Source organism: Westerdykella ornata (genome assembly GCF_010094085.1).
Source record: "Westerdykella ornata strain CBS 379.55 unplaced genomic scaffold EI97scaffold_1, whole genome shotgun sequence".
Lineage (NCBI taxonomy): Eukaryota > Fungi > Ascomycota > Dothideomycetes > Pleosporales > Sporormiaceae > Westerdykella > Westerdykella ornata.
In genome coordinates this window covers 2,332,112-2,349,887 of record NW_022986851.1, presented here as the reverse complement: position 1 = coordinate 2,349,887, position 17,776 = coordinate 2,332,112, and the positions used below count along the sequence as shown (strand labels likewise).

The following is a 17,776-nucleotide window of genomic DNA, read 5'->3' as shown; positions in this document are numbered from 1 at the left end:
CATGCACCATCTGCATGGCCCCTTCGGCTCTGTATCACCGTCATACGAATTCTCATTTGCTGGCTCATCACATTCGTGCGAAGACGACTCCGCCTCCACGACCCCGCCGTGCACACGGACGAGCCGTCTCTTTGAACTGATTTGACTGTCCTCCAAGGCATCGCCTCGGCGTCGTCCCGTGTCTTCCAACGATGGAAGGTACGGAGTAATATTTGCTGCGCTCAATATCCAACTTCCTCCAAAAGACTTTGTCGATTCCCAGGTGCTCAACACATATCTGACCTCAGCGACCGACTCTTATCCTGATGAGACCTGAAGGGTTTCCCATCATCCCGTGCCACTGACTCCAGAGATGACTTGCGATCGCCCTGTGAGATTGTCAAGACGGCAAGCTCGGGTAGCGGGACGTCAAATCCATCCGCTGCAATCGCCCAGTGCGCCTCCCGCTTGGAGTGATGGTGCAAGCCAGGATTTGCCAATCCCCTGGCATCCGCGCAATTGCCATTGGTGAAATCCCGTAATCGCGGTCCCTGACCTCGATTTTCTGGCAAGTCACACAACCACGCCGATGACGCCCTTCTGGTGTGGGCTATAGCACCTTGTCAAAGTGGTAGGATCCGTCGTGATTGCAAGGATTCTCGCCTCCTTTTGTTCAGTCCCTCGATGAAGCCCCTGCTCGAACCGCTATCACATCTTGGCCCAATACTTTTATCGTTGGTTGTGCCACCGAGCCTGGTCCCTTCTCCACAACATAAGGCAGTGCTACGGCCCTTGCTGCCGCGTGCTATCCGATCCCTTGTCAGACTTCTGCCCCTCCCGATATCTACTCCTCCCCTTCTTACCATCCCGCTGCTTTCCATTGCGGAACTTGAAGACTGGATTTGATTGCCAGTACGCCTGGAGCACACGGACCAGCGGTTGGCGACTGGCTGCTGTAGACATCGTCACCCAAGGAAGTTCTCACTGCATTTCGCACACCGCATTGTCACCACAACGGATACGATCGCATCCATGGTCCATTTACAAGAGCTAGACTGCCGACCCCAGTAGTCAGCGTCTCTTCGCCTGTACCTCGTCAACCTCGAGTTGATTTTGAAGTCCTGAGCTGCTTCTGCGGGCAGAGGTATTCCAACGCACGCATCGATCGGCTACGCTTGAGAGACAAGAATACAAGATGCCAGCTGTCACAGAGGCATTGGCGCGGCGAGCGGCAGAGGCGTGGCACCTTGATGCTGCTGAGCGCGAAGTTACGACTTTATTGACGACTCTTGTCAAGCGGATAAACATACCTTTCAATTCATCAAGTCCTGCAGGCCTGATAGAAGCCAACACGCGGGATCCATGGAGAAAAAGTGGAAAATACGCGCTGGCCTATGTCTACTTTTGCATACCTTTTCTGGTCGTTGCTGGTCTGCTGCGCTACTATCACCTATTTACGGACAAGATTCGAACGGCACTACACCAAGAAGAGGTACTGAAATCCGCAACGACTTCCTCTCCAGACACAGACTACGAGATGTCGGTCCTTTATACTGACAAGTCCACAACCAAGTTCTTTCCTCGTGAGGGTCCTCTACCGAGCGCACCAAAGGCGCAGTCTTCCGTTTCGTCCGTTGGACCAATCAACAATTGCATCGCACTCTTCCGATTTCTGTTTTATCGACCGATCCGGCAAATCGAGTATCGCAAAGGATGGAGGCCGCTGATATTTCCATCTTTGGGAGTTTGTCTCATTGTTCTAGCCGCCTTTCTCCTGGGCTTGCTTTACACCTTGGTTCCACAGCCATTGTTCTGGGAAAGCATCGCGTATGGATCGCCACCCATTGCTGTTCGATCTGGAATGCTGGCAGTTGCCTTGATGCCGTGGATTGTTGGGCTAAGCATGAAGGCGAACCTCATCACGATGATTACTGGAATTGGACATGAGCGGCTCAACGTCCTTCACCGTTGGGGCGCTTATCTGTGCCTTGCGCTGAGCATCATACACACGATTCCTTTCTACGTCACCCCAGTATGGGAAAAGGGGGCTCGGCATGTTTATGAGTCCTTCTTTACACGAGAGGGATTCTACGCGTATGGTACCGGTGAGTTCGATAAGTATTCAAGCCACTGAGTTTTGCTGATTGAATTCAGGTATTGCCGCTCTTGTGCCTCTTGGCTTCCTATGCGTACACTCTCTGGCGCCTCTCCGTCATCGCATGTACGAACTCTTCGTCAGTCTCCATGTTCCGGTCGCCATTGTCTTTCTAGCCATGATGTTCTGGCACTGCCACAACTACCTCACTTCCTGGCACTATCTGTTTGCAACGCTCGGCATCTGGCTTTCCTCGTACCTTATGCGGCTCTTCTACCTGAACTGGACGAACCCATTCCGCATGTCCTGGCTAATTGGCGACGAGGCAGCGGTCACCATCATGCCTGAGAATGCCATCAAGGTCACAATTCCTACCCAGATGAAGTGGAGGCCAGGGCAGTACGTGTATCTGCGCATGCCGGGAATCTCCGTCTTTGAGAATCATCCTTTCACCATTGCATCACTCTGTAGCGATGACTTCCCTTCTGAGTATGGCGAAGGTTACAGGGACATGGTCCTGGTGTTCCGCCCCTTCGGAGGTTTCACCAACAAAGTTTACCGCAGTGCGATCGAGCACGGGCCCTGGCATACATATCGCGCATTTATCGACGGTCCTTATGGAGGAATGCAACGTCGCATAGAAGCCTTCGATGACGTTGTCCTGATTGCGGGCGGTAGTGGTATCACGGCTATTGTCTCCCAGCTCCTATCGCTCATCAAGAACATGCGAGATGGAAAAGCGGTGACTCGCAATGTCCACGTTATCTGGGCACTGAAGCGTCCCGAGACGATGGAGTGGTTCAAGGAAGAGCTGCGGATATGCCGTGAATATGCGCCTCCCGACAGTGTTACTTGTCAATTCTACATCACAGGCGCGAAGCGCATGGCGACTGGCCAGCTCGTCAGCGCAAAAACGCCCACTCGACCGGTGTCTCTCTACTTCCACGATAAGGTCAATGATGCCTTCCAAAATATTGCAGATCACCGTCATTCCGGCATTGGATCCAAGCGACATTCGGCTTTGATCCGGGACGAAGCACAGGGTGATCCGGAGCGTGAGAAGGAATTGCGCCGTGAGAACGAGGACAGCATAACAGCGCTACCTCAGGCGCATCTCATCAACGTCGGCCGCGGTGGACGTCTCGCTCCTCCAAATTTGAATCCGAATCATTCCAATCACTCCATACATCCGAATCCAGACTTGATTGCACCGGCACCCCGCTCCATTGTTACCCGCCGCACAGAACGCAACCTCTCCCTCGACATCTCCCAAGCCATCGAAGCGGGCACCGGCGCCATCAACCCCGACATCATCCAACACGATCACCCAAACAACAACAACAACAACATCCACGGCTTCGACTTCGGCTTCCCCTCCACACCCACCGAATTCCAGAAGAACCTCATGCGTTTCGCGTTTCTTCCTGCAACCGTGAAGAAGAAGGACGGCTGGAGCACCGAGTACGGACGCCCGGACCTGCCCTTTACACTGAGGCAGCTGAGTAAAGGGTTTGGCAGGAGGACGTGTGTGTTTGTGTGCGGCCCGCCAAGCATGCGTGTTGCGGTGTCCGAGACGGTGGCGGAGTTGCAGAGGGATGTGTGGAGTGATAGCAAGAAGGATGAGATTTTCTTGCACACGGAGAACTATGCTTTGTGAGAAAGCGTGGTTGGAGGAAGATTTCTGTTTGAGATTGCGCTTTTAGTTGGCTCGACTCGGCGCAGGAAGGTGTGATCGAAAGTTGGTTAGTTGGTTGGGGTGGATTGTTACGTGCATAGCGTGGTTAGATGTCTGTCTCATCTCTCAGCTGTTTATACCCCTTACCGTCGTCTACCCGTCGCTTTCTTATAATTCTTACTTCTGTACTTGTACTTTCCTTCTTGTATATCCCTTTTCTCTCCTCTTTTTTTACGCCCGCCGAATATCAGCGATGGATACAGAATATACGTATGAAGGGGCAACAGGCGGGGAATAGGCGATGTGATAGGAATAATCTAGCCAAGTCTCCTTGTCTAGACGAGAGAGGAAGAGTAGATGAAATTCATCGCTTCAAGATTCAGAGTTTCGCACTCGCGTGCCCGCGAGGGGGTTTTACCCAGTGCATAAACGTATGTTTCATGACAATTTAATAAGGAATGAAAAGGCAAGAGACGACAGTCTAATTGGGCCTTCCAGTTCCTATCCTCAACCAGTGAAAGGAGATATACAGAGCTTGAAACAATGACTCTTCCAACTAGATTATACCAAATCTGCTGCTCGTGTTCATTCCTCGAACGGTCGGCAGAGGGCGAAACACCAGCCCGGTCGTCGATTACACTCATAAAAGCTACAGTGTTGTTCGATCAGTGTGTATAAGCATGAACCATAGCTCGGAAGCTCCTGCATATTCACGTTTTAAGTTGATAGATTGAGAATGCGCCATCGAGGCACTGCGTTGTTAGGTCCGAATCGACATTACAATACGACGGTATTGTCTCAGGACCGAGCACCACATAATTCCCCGCCCCCAAAGCCTTCCAACCTTGTGCTACACTCTTGATCACGTTGATAGGAGTACTGGGCGGAACTTAATAAATGACTAATGTTATTCAACGATGCGATTTAAAAGGAGGTTACTAGCGCGCATTGTGTGCTTTTCATATGCGGCTAGCCGGCTCGTGGTAGTGTTTGAGAAACCGAGGGGGGACCAAGGACGTAGTACAGGAGGGGTGTGTGCAGTAAGAGGGGGATTGCGGGGTAGACGAGAATGTGCAAGTAAAGATGTTGAAGGGATAGGATAAGATTTGGTGGATTTGGTGTAGTAGGAGGAGCCTAGATAGACTTTGTGTGTCCGAGCGAGTGGAAGGAAGCAGGTAGGAGATGTAGTTTTGGCGATCTCGGGAGCGAAAATCATGGCAAGAAATAGTAGCGTATCTTAGAGAAGGCAAGAATATTATTGGAAAGAAAAATATAGAAGTACCGCTTGCTAGAAACCAGAGGGTATCCTCGAGAGACGCAAAAAGAAATGTTAAGAGTCCCATATGTCACATCCCAGAAACAGTTCCCAGAAAATAGTTCCCAGAAAATAGTTCCCAGAGAATAGTTCCCAGAAAATAGTTCCCAGAAAATAGTTCCCAGAGAATAGTTCCCAGAAATGGTTCCTAGAAATAGTTCCCAGAAATAGTTCCCAGAAATAGTTCCAGAAATAGTTCCTAGAAATGGTTCCCAGAAATAGTTCCAGAAATAGTTCCTAGAAATGGTTCCCAGAAATGGTTCTCGTAGTCCACCTGCGCCCCTAAATATCAAATGGAATAGACGAAATCCGCCGCGAGGCTTTCCCATCTCTTTTGTGGTATATGGCTTGTAATAAATGATAAGAGTCCGCAAGGACGAATTGTGTCTGGCAGAAGATAAAGGAGGTCGTAAGTCGTCAAGAGGGGGGTCGGGAAGATCTTTTATGGCATCCCACGCCAACCAGCTCGATCCAGCAAGCCTACTCTTCAAGAGCAGAGCTACACCCTGCGCTCCAGTCGCTCAACGCGCGCCTTGAAGCCCTTCACAATCTCTCCAATACGCCGCACCTTGTCGAATTCGACCTGCAGCTCGTCGATCTCGCGGAGGATGGCGCGGAAGCGGGCGATTTCAGCGTCGGCCATTTGGATGGCATTGCCCGCGCGGTCGTACTGGACTTGGGTCGCGAGTTGTGTTTGTTGGGAGAGCTGTGGAGGGGAGAGCGGGTTAGCTATGCATTGATTCTGGTTGGATTGGTAGGGTTCATGAATGACGACGGGACTGAGAGGATAGATAGACGCAAGAAACGAGATGACTAACAGCCTGCCACCTCTGCTGAATCGAATACATCAGGCGATCGAAATGCGCGGCCAGCGCATTCAAGCTTGTAGGGTCCAGGAGCAAGCGGCCCTGCGACGAAGCATGCGACGCGGCGCGTGAGGACGAACTGCTGCCGTGCTGGTGATGCGAGAGGGCGATTTGCTGGTGCTGGCGTAGAAGCGCAACTTCACTCTGCGAGAGGCCTAGCTGCGAGTCCGGGATCGATGGGATCGAGGAGGGCATCTATCTTATAGATGGGTAAGGGCTCAAAAACGCATTGTCGGACACAGCAGCGATGAGGACGCGCATGGCAGCACTGCTGGCATCCAGGTAAAAGCAAGGGGAGCAGAAAAAGGAACGGTAGCACGGTTTGGGCAAGCAGCTTCGCCCAAACGGAGGGCAATGATGCGGCCGGACCCTGATTGGGGCGCTGGCGAGCGTTGCGGGAGCCGTGGTGTTGTACAGGGTGGTGGATGGGCTTGCGGTAGGTGAGAAATGCGGAGCGGAGAGTGACATTGCGGCGTCGAAGCCAAGACCGCAAAAGGAACTTGGTGCGGAGGAGCAAGCAACAAAATTGTTCCACCACGACGGTAAGCAATCATGTTTCAGACGCAGCTCTGTTGCGTGAGCGCGCAGAGTGCAGATTCGTCATGCTTGCTTAAGCTGCGCTGCTGGTGCGCATCTTCTTCAGTCTGGAATTAGTGACCAGACCCTGCATCTTCGAAAGTTAAGTCGCCGTTGCGACGAATTCCGCCAACTGACTCTGGACCTCTCATCTGCCTAACATATGCATAGAGCGCGTTGTATGCCTGTACACATGCCTTGTACCGCTCCGCTTCGGGCGCGGACTTCAGGGCTCCGTCCACACACCCTCTCGCGCTGGCCAGGCACAGGGGCGCATAGATTGCGGCAACTTGAACAGACGCGGACGCACGAGCTCGCAGAGAGGGGTTCGCGCCGGATCTAGAAGGTGTGAATTTGCTGTGGCTGTTTGTTGATCAAGTCCTAAGGGACTTAGTTGTGAGGGGTGCCTCTAGGTATGGACATGAATCCTCTGTCGTCTGAAACAGTCTGGATGTGAGATTCTTGAAACAATCACTGGAAATAGTATTCCTGGTCGACCATGTGAATCGACGGACAGTATTACTGCGAGATCCAGATTGATCGCCAGATTGCTAGCCCGGTCTCTGGTACCTGGGCGAATCAACCGGGGAATTTAACGACGTTTAATTCACTATGATTCTAGCGGCATCAACAAAACCTAATCATTCGGAGCCCTATTCCTCATCCTTATTTCCAGGACGTATATCAATGTCAGCTCTTCCCACACGCTTTAGATCCACGCCGCCATGAGGGTATCTCTTATTTCCAGCATTGTCATGGCCTTTGCTTCTCTTTCGACTTCGACCATTCTGCAGAATGGACAGGTCCGTGAGACGCATTTTCTTGATACGAAAATCAACAGGATAGGAACGAATGCCACGGGTTGGAGAACGTATGGACCGAATGCTACGGAGCTCTCTTACAAAGGACGTTGGGATAGCAAGCACATCTCGTGGTGGGCGTATGTACTTTTTGTTTCACTGCCTCCTGACATTCCGTCGTTTTAAGCACCAACTGAAGTCGAGGCCAAACCCATCCCTCACTGACCGTTACAGAGCTCCTGGCCTCAAATTCGGCTTCACTGGCCAGGATGTCGCCATAACCTTTGGCGAACACACCTCTCCAGGTGTTCTCATAGCCTTCCGAGTTGGAGGTCGTGATTGGCAATTCACCAACGTAACCGCCTCGTCAACTCACCACCTTGTCTCGCCAAACACACCGGGCCTCAATGCCACCCTTCCAAATCAACTACCCCTGACCTTCGAGCTCCGCGTCACAAACTGGGCTTATGGAGTCCAAATCTCTGCCGTGCACCTCTCCTCCACCAGTAAACTGATCAAAATCCCCAACTATTCACGGACCATCGAATTCATCGGCGACTCGCTCACCTCCGGCATGTACGCCACCTACGAAGCATTTAGCGGCTTTGGCTATAACATTGGCGCCGGCTTCGGCAATGTCGAGTTCAGCATCACTGCATACCCTGGCATCTGTCTGCACGACGCCAATTGCTGGGGCAATCCGCGAGGCCAAACGTACCAGTGGTTCCGCACGAGCGATACCTCATGGCGGGCTTCGCAGCTCTACGGCGACAAGCCGGAGAGGTGGGACTTCGCTGCTCATCCAGCAGCTGATATCGTGGTGATCAATCTGGGGACTAACGATAACAACACGGCAAACAATGTCTCCAGCGAACAGTATCTCTCCTCGTACATGGAATTCGTTCCCAAGATCCACGAGGTATGGCCTAAGGCGCAGATTATCCTCATGTCCCTCTGGAACGGATTCTACCAACAAGGGAATACGTACAAGCAGGCTGGAGCGTGGCAGGATGAGATCTATGCGGTGTATAAGAAGTACGAGAGTGAGGGATATGTGCATTATTTCAATAGTACGGGGATCCTGCAGCACAATGATATTGCGCCACAGTGGCATCCAACGGATGTGGGTCATATTAAGGTATGTGGGCGTTGCTGGCATGGAGAAGTGTAAGTGGAGAGGTTGAGGCTGACAATATCGACAGATTGCGAGCCATGTTATGCAGTATATTCGCTTGAAGTTTGGATGGGAGTTCGGTGCCGCCGGACCGGAGGTGCAGCACGAGACGTTGTACTGGAATGACGAGTCTGGGTACTGAGAAAGGGTACAGAAGAGCCTGTAAGAGTGGTGCTGCGTTATGGAATAGTATAGATGGACTTTATGCAGTCCCGAAAGTGAAAAGACGGTTAGACGTAATAGAGTGATGAGATGTTCTAATGCACCCCGGACATTCACCACGTTTTGCGACGGGCCGAGCCTTGGCGCGCTAAATATGGTTCCCCAATCCGTTGGGACGGGCTTGCCCAGCCGCCCGCAGCGTTCATTGCGTCGACGACCTTCGACAACCCACACTCCACATCCCTCCCACACGCGACCGCTCAAACCCTCCCAGCGAAGACCCGTTACCGTCGCTGCTGCCTTTCTCATTTCTCCCACGCTCCGAGTCCATATCGCCGCATCCATGTGCCTCATAAGCTCTGCGTCATCCCCATTTCCCCGCTGAGCTGCCCAAGACCGTCTCTCAACCCTACGACCTCCCCTTCCCTTTTCCCAGGCGTGTGTGCGCCACCCCGTCAAAATGCCTTCCATTCTCTCGGACGAGGATAAGCAGACTGTGAAACGCACAGTGCCAAAGGCCTCGAACAAGATCCACGCCGTCGCTGTCGCCAAGCTATACATTGCCTACCCCGACAGGCACCGATGGACCTATACGGGGCTCCAAGGCGCCGCGGTGCTAGCCAACGACCTGGTTGGGAACACTTTTTGGATCAAGCTCGTTGATATCTCAGTAAGTGCAAATCAGGGGTTATGGCAGCGTTCAGGGCTAATGAGGCACAGCCCACGAACCGAGGGGTTATATGGGACCAAGAGATATATGACACTTTTTCGTACAACCAGGACCGTACCTTTTTCCATACGTTCGAATTGGAGGATTGTCTTGCCGGCCTTTCCTTTAGCGACGAGAAGGAGGCGAAGACATTCATGAAGAAGATGAACGATCGTGAAAAGAATGCGCACAAGGCGACAAGGAACAAACCTTTCAGCGCTCCTGCGGGCAGCACCTTAGGTCCGGTAGCCAATGGCACTAGCCATGGACACCACCACCATCATGGCCATGGCCTCCTTGGAGGGCTCTTCGGTCACAAGCATTCGACCCCTGCGCAGCAGCCCCAGTCGATCATTCCTCCAGCCGTTACCTCACCGTCGCAGGCCAGCCACTCCAATGCTTCAAGCTCCAGAAACTCTGCCATCGATACCACGGACCCGTCATGGCAGCCTTTATTGAAGGAACTCTTGGCCATGGGCATCACAGAAGATCAGATTGAGGAAAATGCTGAATTTATCAAGCTATATATTGAACAACGGAAGATTGAAGACAAGATTGCAGAAGAGCGCAAGATGAGGGCACCTCCACCGCCTCCCCCAAGCGCGCCGCCAGCAAAGGCTGCCACGATTAGTCCCCAGAATACGGGCTCAAGAAGAGGACCGCCCCCGGCCCCTCCGCCAGCTCGAAGGACAGGAGCACGCAACGATCCCGTCACCAATCGAACATCATCTTCCAGTCCTCAGCCGCCCTCGCCGAGGCAAGCTTCTCCTCCACCTCCGCCCGGTCCTCCTGCGCCCAAATTCCGTGCACCACCTCCCATCGCAGACGCAGGAAAGTTTGCCCATGAGCCACCCGCGCCTCCAGGCAGACCCCGAGCTGCATCGAATAGCTTAGCCAATGCGGGACCTCCACCTCCGCCTCGTCCGCCAAAGTCCCCCGTGGACGACGACGATAGACCCACTACGAAGTTTGGTGTGCCTCCCCCCTTCACTGGCAGTAGAGTGCCATCCGGCCCACCGCCGCCACCAGCTCGTGGCCCGGTGCCTCCTCCTCCACCTGCAAGAGAAACTCCCGCAATCCATGTGGCGGCTCCTCCATTGCCCCCAAAGACTGCAGGTGGACCTCCTGCACCGCCGCCCCTGCCACCATCAAGCTCCAGACCTGTACCCGCTGCACCATCAGCCGCAGCACCTCCGCCTCCTCCGCCTCCCCCATCTTCGCATGCACCTCCGCCTCCACCGCTGCCCTCTGCACACGCGCCGCCTCCTCCTCCTCGTGCACCAGCAAGCCCTGTTCCACCCCCACCTCCCATGCCATCGAAAGCCGTGCCGCCTCCACCGCCTATGCCGACGAGCGCCGTGCCTCCTCCACCCCCCATGCCTCCTGGTTCTGGCCCACCACCACCCCCGCCTCTGCCTCCTACATCGTCTGGGCCTCCTCCGCCGCCTCCAATGCCACCGGGAGCTGGACCGCCACCTCCGCCAGGCGCCGCGCCCCTCCCCAAAGCTACTGGAGGAAGAGAAAACCTACTTGCCGATATCCGTGGCGGTGCAAAGCTGAAGAAGGTTTCCGACGCCGAAAAGCGAGATCGAAGCGCAGCCATGGTGCCGGGAGCAGAGCCAGCGGGCGGAGCTCCGGCAGCGAGCAGTGCAGCGCCCGGTCCCGATGCTGGGTTAGCTGGAGCCCTGGCGAGTGCGCTCGCGGCGCGAAAGGCCAAAGTCAGTCACAGTGGTAAGTTGTACTTCAAGGGCACGACATGTTCACTGCTCACACTGCCTTAGATGATGAAGACGACAATGACGATTGGTGATTTACTGACCCTGCGCACCGTATTTTTCCCAAAGCGGAGGATATCTGGTCAATCAAAGTGCTGGGGACATCGATTTGAGTGCAGGACTGAGATTGGTAGGGGTGACCTAGCGCCTTGGAGAACAGCAGATTTAGTGACAAAGTAGTATTGATCGCAAAATACATTTTTAGATCAAAAGTGGCCTGTTTACTGGCCTCTTTTACGCGTGTAGGATTCATCCACCAGTCTCTCTTTGCGCAAGTCTTCCAAAGAGAGATTGGAACAGAGTGTACCCCTAAAACAGAGGAGCCGGTTGCACTTTCTCATTCATCCTTGATTTGCTAGCAATAACCATAATCGGCACTACAAGCACTACTCTGTCCAACACCACCATTTGTAGAGCATATCATATAACCAAGTTTGGTTGTTGGGCCTAATAAACCCCAGGAAACAAGAATAAAAACTAATAGGTCCAGAACGTGTATCAGATTTCTGATCTATAAATCCCCCAGTATTGTCGACCCCTCCCCTCCCGGGCTGGGACTGACTTAGGGAACCTCCCCCTCCATCTCCATCGGCGCGTCCTATTTCCACACCGATTCCCGATCACTAGGAATACCCCGTCGACATATCTCCCGCTCCAATACCCTTCTCATGCGCTGACCTCGGTAGAACCCCCGAGTCAAACATCAACGCCTTCACCCTCCGAGCTCGACGCGTTTCCTAGGGTCCTCTGGGACATACCCTCTTATATATATCGCACCGCCGCCTTCCGCCACGCTTTATTATAACGCACCGACGTCGTTCCCCCCGAAATCCATACTCGACGGCTCCGCATTCCCACTCGTACCGCCCTGGACATTTCTTCCCTAACAAGGCGGGGCAGCCGCAGCACCAGCAGCAGCATTACCCTCATCATCCTCAGCAATGTCCTCCTCGTCGACATCCGCACCATCGGCATCCTTCGCAGCGGCAGCGCGACGCCGCACACCTCCGCCGACGCTAACGGAGGCGCAGCGCGAAGCGCAAGCGAGAGGCAAGGCGTGGGAGAGCGTGCAGGAAGTGAGAGAGGCGGAGAGTTTCCTGGAGAGGAAGAGGCGGGAGGAGGCGGTCGAGGTGTTGGAGAGCGTCGAGGCGTTGATGTGGTTTGCTGCGAGTTGGAATCAGGTATGTCCTGTCGAGTTTTCGACTTTTGAGTCTGAGTTGGGAGGAGGGTGGGAGTGAGGGGGAGAGGGGAGAGGGGAGAGTATCTAGTTCAGGCAACGGTGCGGTAGACTGATGATGTTGCGGCCCACAGTCTCTCGCTGCGACGCGTCAGCACTTTCAAAATGTCGCGCTCGGCCTGGCGCCCCAGGCGCCCGTGGCATGGAGAGAGGAGGGCGAGATGCCGCATGAGCAACGCGTTCATCATACGACGTCTGGAGCTGCGAGTCCTGCGGGTGGAAGAGCGAGAGGGAACGCACGGGGAAAGAAGCGGGAATGAGAGGAGAGAGATAAGAAATGGCGGCGGCGGTATCAAGAGTGGTGAGGGAAGTTCTAGGGGAAGGGAATGAGGCGCGGTCGTTCATGTAAGAGGTGGATCAATGGATCAAGATGGGGCGGCACTTGGACACCGTTGAGCATACACGGCTTGAAAAGGAGACGAGGGAAAGATATTCCGTGAAGTCGCTTGCTATGGGTAGAGACTGGAAGGGTTCCTCTTCCTCTCTGACAGTGTGTTTCAGTGCAAGGGGAGCTCTATAGCCGCCTCGCGGGAAAGGCCGCTACCACCACCATTAGCATCCTCCTCCTCGCCAGGACTCATTGCCCCGTCGAACGAACATCGCTACTGCACGAGACAGCAAAGTGCCCGGTACCAGTACTACGTATGGATCCGTTCTCCCTTGCACGCTGGAACTCATCCCAGTCCCTAAAAGGGAGCAGGCAGGTGGGAAGAATGGAATATGCTGATTAGGCAGTAATCGAATGATCCGTCCCACGTGGATACTACCAAGGACGACGAAGAGAAAACGAAGAGGCAGAACAGAAGCTGCATGACACAATCTAAAGCTGTAGAGGGAAAAGAACGGATCGACCCAGACTTGGAGTGAACCTGGGATAGTGCTGGACATCGGGGGGTGGATATGGGGCTGGAAAGCAAGGCCTGGAGGTAGGAAATGCGAGATTTACCCTGAGAAAGGATCTAGGATTTCATTTCCTAACACTGCTTTCTATAAGGTGCATGATACCATGCGATGTGGCTATTGTCAAAATCATCTTTTGCGCATGTACCTCTCTCACAGTGACAAAGATGCATAACCCTCTTCATCGTCTCCACACGCCAATGATGTGTATGTTCATTTCTTCCATTGCAAATACATGTTGCGCTGCGCGACCCCCAACGGAACGCCACTTAGAATATCAACCAACGGCTCTGCTGCCGTGCTTTCTTCCCTTCCCAAATGTCCAAAAACCCAAATTTCTCGTTTTGCTATAGATACAAAGGCCGTTTTCTCTCGGCCATCCAACACCTGACCCATCATCACAGCAGCAATCATTGACTCTTTTCCCACTTCACAGACCCTACATCCCCTCCTCCATCCCCACATTCTTCCACCAGGGCTTCTCCCCTTCCTTCTCCGCAAGCATCTCCGCCGCATCACCAACTTGCCTCCTCTCACTGACCTCCCTCGTCGAGGCGCCCGACAGTTTCAGGCGCATGACCTTGGACGCCAGGTACGAGGAAGGCGTAGAAGACGTCCCTCGGCAGCGAATCAGCTCCCCGGAGGCCCATTCGTCCCGAGAGACTGGTAATTGCTATTGGAGGGGTTCCGAGGACGAGCTGAGGCGGTTGAGATGCAGATAGACATCTGTGCCGTAGCTTCAGGGTGTTTGTCAGTAAATGTTCACTACATCAGGGTTTGAAAACGGTAGGTGCTCACCCCTCCATGCTAATCAGTTTCAAATCACCTCCGAAATACCGCGCGTAGAGTCTCGAAATCGGTAGTCCGTAGCCGAACCCGGCCATCGGAGCCTTGAAATCGCTCTTATTGAAGTCCGGATCCAAGCTCGGGGTCTGATCAACCGTCGTGTACATGTAGGTCCAGACGAGGGGGATGGCAGAGCGGGGAATGCCGCCTCCCTCGTCGGAAATCTTGATCGTGATATCCTCCTTCCCCTCGGCGACGATTACCTTGGTGACGGGGAATTCGTCTTTATCCTGGCCGTGGCGTTCCACGACGGCGCGCAGCGAGTTCTTCAGGGTTTCGAAGAGCATGTGGGAGAGATGGCCGGGAACGTACATGAAGCTGATGTCGGGGTTGCATACGAGTTGGACCTTGGGGGCGTCGAAGAGGCCGTAGTGGTCTTCGCAGACGAAGCGTGCGTTCTCAATGGCTTCTTGTGCGAGCTCCCGAACGTTGGTCTTTGTGCAGATGATGCCGACGTAGTTTGGGTCCGACCTTTGCCTTTGGTCGGTTAGCGCTATGTGCTGTCCGATGAGCATCCGTATGCCGATACGCGACATGTAGAAGCGGTCGAGGAAGGCCTGAATGTTGTTGTCAATCTGCATCCGTTGCTTCTTCCTCTTCCATTCCAGAATACCCTGAGCCACGGTTGTGACAACGCTGTCGTGCCGCCTCTTGATCCTCTCCAGCGTCTCCGCGAACTTTGTGTTGTAGGCGCTCAATTCCGGCGGCCATTCTCCCCCATCGTCTGCCGCCACGTAGTATCTCCGGTTGGACGTCGCGCCTTTCAACCGTCTCGCGATGTTGCTCCCATTCCCATTCCCATCTCCGTTCTCATGCCCGTCACCATCCTCCTCTGTACTGAATCCGGAAGCCGATCTATATTGTCCCTTTAAAATGCTAGGATTCTTCGTCGCTCTGCTCATAATTTGGCTCTCTTTTCCACTTTTCCTCGCAGGCTTTAGGAGGCGCTCTCTGACTTCGGGTGAGAGATTCGGTCGGGGAAGGGTGACGATATCCTGTCGGGTGTGTGAGTCACACGGCTGGCACTGTGGGCTCCAGCACCACCAACCTCGAATGATTGCGCATACCAATCCCGAACGCGGCATATCGAGGGCATCTCATTGAGACCATCTGGGAGCTCCTGGAGCTCCTGCACGCGATGTGCCAACCGTATGGGGAGCTCTTCGGAGAGGAATTGCGATGCGCGAAAGAGGGTTCCTGTCGACGGCCTCTCGCCAAACTGCACCATCTGCCGTAATGATACACCTTTGCGCTCATGCTTAGAAGGGAAGAAATGGGAATGGAGGTCGGAGTCACGCACCAGTTGCAGGGAATTTGCTGTAGTGCTACTGCGACATTAGCTATGCTGCGGCGGCAAACGAAGGCCATGACGTACCTTGATGGTCTCCATCAGCTTCTCTGACCGTTTCCACGACATTTTGCCAATTGTTCAAGGCCACGCGGCCTTGCTCAGAACAATAGCGCCAAGGTGGTGTCAAGAGCGCAAGAGCGCGAAGGGGAGCTCGCGGATGATAGTTCCACCCCGCGTATGACGCTAGTGCTTCGATGAATGTAGGCCGAGGTCCGCTACACCCAAGGTTCAGGTGGGAAGCGAAAGGGAATGAGAATCGAGCAGTTCGAAGGAAGAAAGGAGAGGACCACGACACATGAGAGGGCTGTGGCAGAAGGTGGGTGCAGGCGACAACAATGGGACGTGGAGATGGTAGATCGCTGGGATGGGGTTGTTCCCGTTACATGCTTCGATGGATCATCGCCGGCCAGCTGCCCCCCACTCTCCCGCGCCACATGTGCCAGGGAGCTTTCACGTGCCATCATGCGAGTGCATATATTCACCAGTCGAAAAGGCCCTCAACTGAGGAGCATCACTTATCATGGTACAGTACAGGGGCGAGTACAAGTGGGTGAGCTATTCGTTGTGCTCGTTGGAGAGTCTATCCCAAAGCACATGCATTTCGGATAACAGCGCTCACGTGAACCGCCGGAACGGTGGAAGCTCCCGCCACCGTTTGAGAACCCTCGGTATATTGCCCGGTCCGGCGCTTGCCGTCATCGGGCGCAAACGGAATATTTCCTACGCTTCAACGTATTGAGTGGTCGTGTCCGAGCGGCTAGTTGACTTCCACGATGGATGAGACGAAATAAAAATGGTCAGTCGGTTGGAGTGGAGGAAAATGGTATTTCAACGTGCGCTAAGTTCTAGACTGCTCCATCAAAACACTGACAAATCGTTACATGGTCTTGAACTAATAGACACAGATATGTATTACAAGGAAAAAGACGCCAAGAGACCGCCGTCGCCTATCGTACGTCTATCATGCTGTCTGGTGGTACAAAATCGGTAAGGAAGGTTTCGATCAGAGGTATTCAGGGTGCGGAAGATTCGTGTCAGGGGAGAACAGGATAAGACGGGCAAGTTGTCGTGAGGCGTCTATGCGGTCTCCTCCTTGAGGAACGTGATGAGGTCGTTGCGGTCCTTGGCCTTCTTGAGACCACCGAAGGCCATCTTGGTGCCGGGAATAAACTTCTTGGGGTTCTCAAGATAGTCGAACTGGCCATTTGTTAGCGTCACAGAACTTCTGATATGATCAACGGGTCAACGATCATGACGTACCAGGGTGTTCTCGTCCCAGGTGATGCCCTTCTGCTTGTTGGCATCCGTGTAGGAGTAGCCCTCAACTTGACCCGTCTTGCGGCCGAACAGGCCGTGGAGCATGGGGCCAATCTTGTTACCCTCACCCGCTTTCAAAGTGTGGCACTGAGCGCAGCGCGTCTACCGAGGGTTAGAAGTGCATCCAGCGCTGACGGTAATGCCATCTCGACTGCGTAACGGATCGCACATACCTTGAAGAGGTTGGCACCCTTCTTAGCATCACCTATGTGATTTGTTAGTCGATGGTCCATGTGCAAATGGTGGAAACCATGTCAGTTGCCAGCTGGCCCCGTTGTTAAATCGCGCAGCTCTCTCCGTCTTGTTGATGAATTCCATTGTCGACAACGGCATCTCCAACTGCTCATTGATCAATTGTTCCAATGGAACAATGACCGCGAAGCCTTGGATACGCGCGAACCGAACAAATGGTCCCATGGAGACGAGGAACGCGCAGCGATGACGGAGCGATGCCGATGGTTCTGGCGGCTTCAGAGTGCTACGTACCGGCTTCGAAACCCATTTTGAAGAATTAAGGTAGTTGTGGAAAAGGGGAGCTAAGAATTGATCTGTTGATGATACAGATTGAAGTCAGAGACGGCTGGCAGATGAATGGGAAGGAGAAAGCAATGGAACCTGTTGAGAACCGGGAAACGGAGAAAAAAAAAGGTCCTGGCACTGGGCGCCCGTCATTCCGAGGATATCACGTGCAGCCAGAGCCAAAAAGCGGTGCCCTTCCAGCCAATCAGCAGCCTTAGGTTACAAAGAGGCCACAAGGGCACCGGGAATAACCGGCATGCTTGGAACTACATCATCAAACATACAGTAAACATACTTTGCCTTGGAAGTCTCCTGGCAGAACGGAGTATTCTTCCTGTTCACGAATGCGTCCATCCTCCCCAATCGCCCAAATTCCTAGGCCTGCCGTGCGACTTATAGCGGGCTGTACGAACCTGGTTGCGCTTGAGATCACCTCAGGGGCGTCGAATTCGTCAAACAAGTGATGCCCGCGGCGAGAAA

The 17,776-nt window shown here is 53.7% G+C and overlaps 7 protein-coding genes across 7 annotated transcripts; 4 read left to right on the top strand and 3 right to left on the bottom strand.

Moving 5' to 3' along the window:
- Nucleotides 1–1,174: 1,174 nt before the first annotated feature.
- EI97DRAFT_438815 (uncharacterized protein) lies at nucleotides 1,175–3,731 on the top strand (the record flags this gene model as incomplete). The annotated part of the gene is made up of 2 exons (XM_033799520.1): nucleotides 1,175–2,084; nucleotides 2,134–3,731. The coding sequence occupies 2 exons, from the start codon at nucleotides 1,175–1,177 to the stop codon at nucleotides 3,729–3,731; spliced, it is 2,508 nt and encodes an 835-aa protein (XP_033659007.1).
- Nucleotides 3,732–5,563: 1,832 nt separating this feature from the next.
- On the bottom strand, nucleotides 5,564–6,125 carry EI97DRAFT_447437 (uncharacterized protein; the record flags this gene model as incomplete). Its single annotated transcript, XM_033800091.1, has 2 exons — nucleotides 5,564–5,770; nucleotides 5,883–6,125. 2 exons carry the CDS (start codon nucleotides 6,123–6,125, stop codon nucleotides 5,564–5,566), a joined length of 450 nt encoding a protein of 149 aa, XP_033659006.1.
- Nucleotides 6,126–7,408: 1,283 nt separating this feature from the next.
- On the top strand, nucleotides 7,409–8,613 carry EI97DRAFT_429490 (uncharacterized protein). The gene has a single exon (XM_033797452.1). It carries the CDS (start codon nucleotides 7,449–7,451, stop codon nucleotides 8,475–8,477), a length of 1,029 nt encoding a protein of 342 aa, XP_033659005.1. The 5' UTR covers nucleotides 7,409–7,448; the 3' UTR covers nucleotides 8,478–8,613.
- Nucleotides 8,614–8,854: 241 nt separating this feature from the next.
- Nucleotides 8,855–11,331, top strand: EI97DRAFT_498050 (WH1-domain-containing protein). Its single transcript, XM_033802535.1, has 3 exons — nucleotides 8,855–9,312; nucleotides 9,363–11,082; nucleotides 11,133–11,331. Exons 1-3 carry the CDS (start codon nucleotides 9,103–9,105, stop codon nucleotides 11,159–11,161), a joined length of 1,959 nt encoding a protein of 652 aa, XP_033659004.1. The 5' UTR covers nucleotides 8,855–9,102; the 3' UTR covers nucleotides 11,162–11,331.
- Nucleotides 11,332–12,067: 736 nt separating this feature from the next.
- EI97DRAFT_438811 (uncharacterized protein) lies at nucleotides 12,068–12,623 on the top strand (the record flags this gene model as incomplete). Its single annotated transcript, XM_033799519.1, has 2 exons — nucleotides 12,068–12,307; nucleotides 12,438–12,623. The coding sequence occupies 2 exons, from the start codon at nucleotides 12,068–12,070 to the stop codon at nucleotides 12,621–12,623; spliced, it is 426 nt and encodes a 141-aa protein (XP_033659003.1).
- Nucleotides 12,624–13,451: 828 nt separating this feature from the next.
- EI97DRAFT_429486 (alpha-ketoacid dehydrogenase kinase) lies at nucleotides 13,452–15,834 on the bottom strand. The gene is made up of 5 exons (XM_033797451.1): nucleotides 15,485–15,834; nucleotides 15,410–15,434; nucleotides 15,158–15,354; nucleotides 14,062–15,104; nucleotides 13,452–14,000 (listed from the first exon to the last, which is right to left on the bottom strand). Exons 1-5 carry the CDS (start codon nucleotides 15,524–15,526, stop codon nucleotides 13,937–13,939), a joined length of 1,371 nt encoding a protein of 456 aa, XP_033659002.1. The 5' UTR covers nucleotides 15,527–15,834; the 3' UTR covers nucleotides 13,452–13,936.
- A 532-nt stretch (nucleotides 15,835–16,366) lies between these two features.
- EI97DRAFT_429483 (cytochrome c) lies at nucleotides 16,367–17,386 on the bottom strand. The gene is made up of 3 exons (XM_033797450.1): nucleotides 16,951–17,386; nucleotides 16,721–16,879; nucleotides 16,367–16,657 (listed from the first exon to the last, which is right to left on the bottom strand). Exons 1-3 carry the CDS (start codon nucleotides 17,008–17,010, stop codon nucleotides 16,538–16,540), a joined length of 339 nt encoding a protein of 112 aa, XP_033659001.1. The 5' UTR covers nucleotides 17,011–17,386; the 3' UTR covers nucleotides 16,367–16,537.
- Between the last annotated feature and the right edge of the window lie 390 nt (nucleotides 17,387–17,776).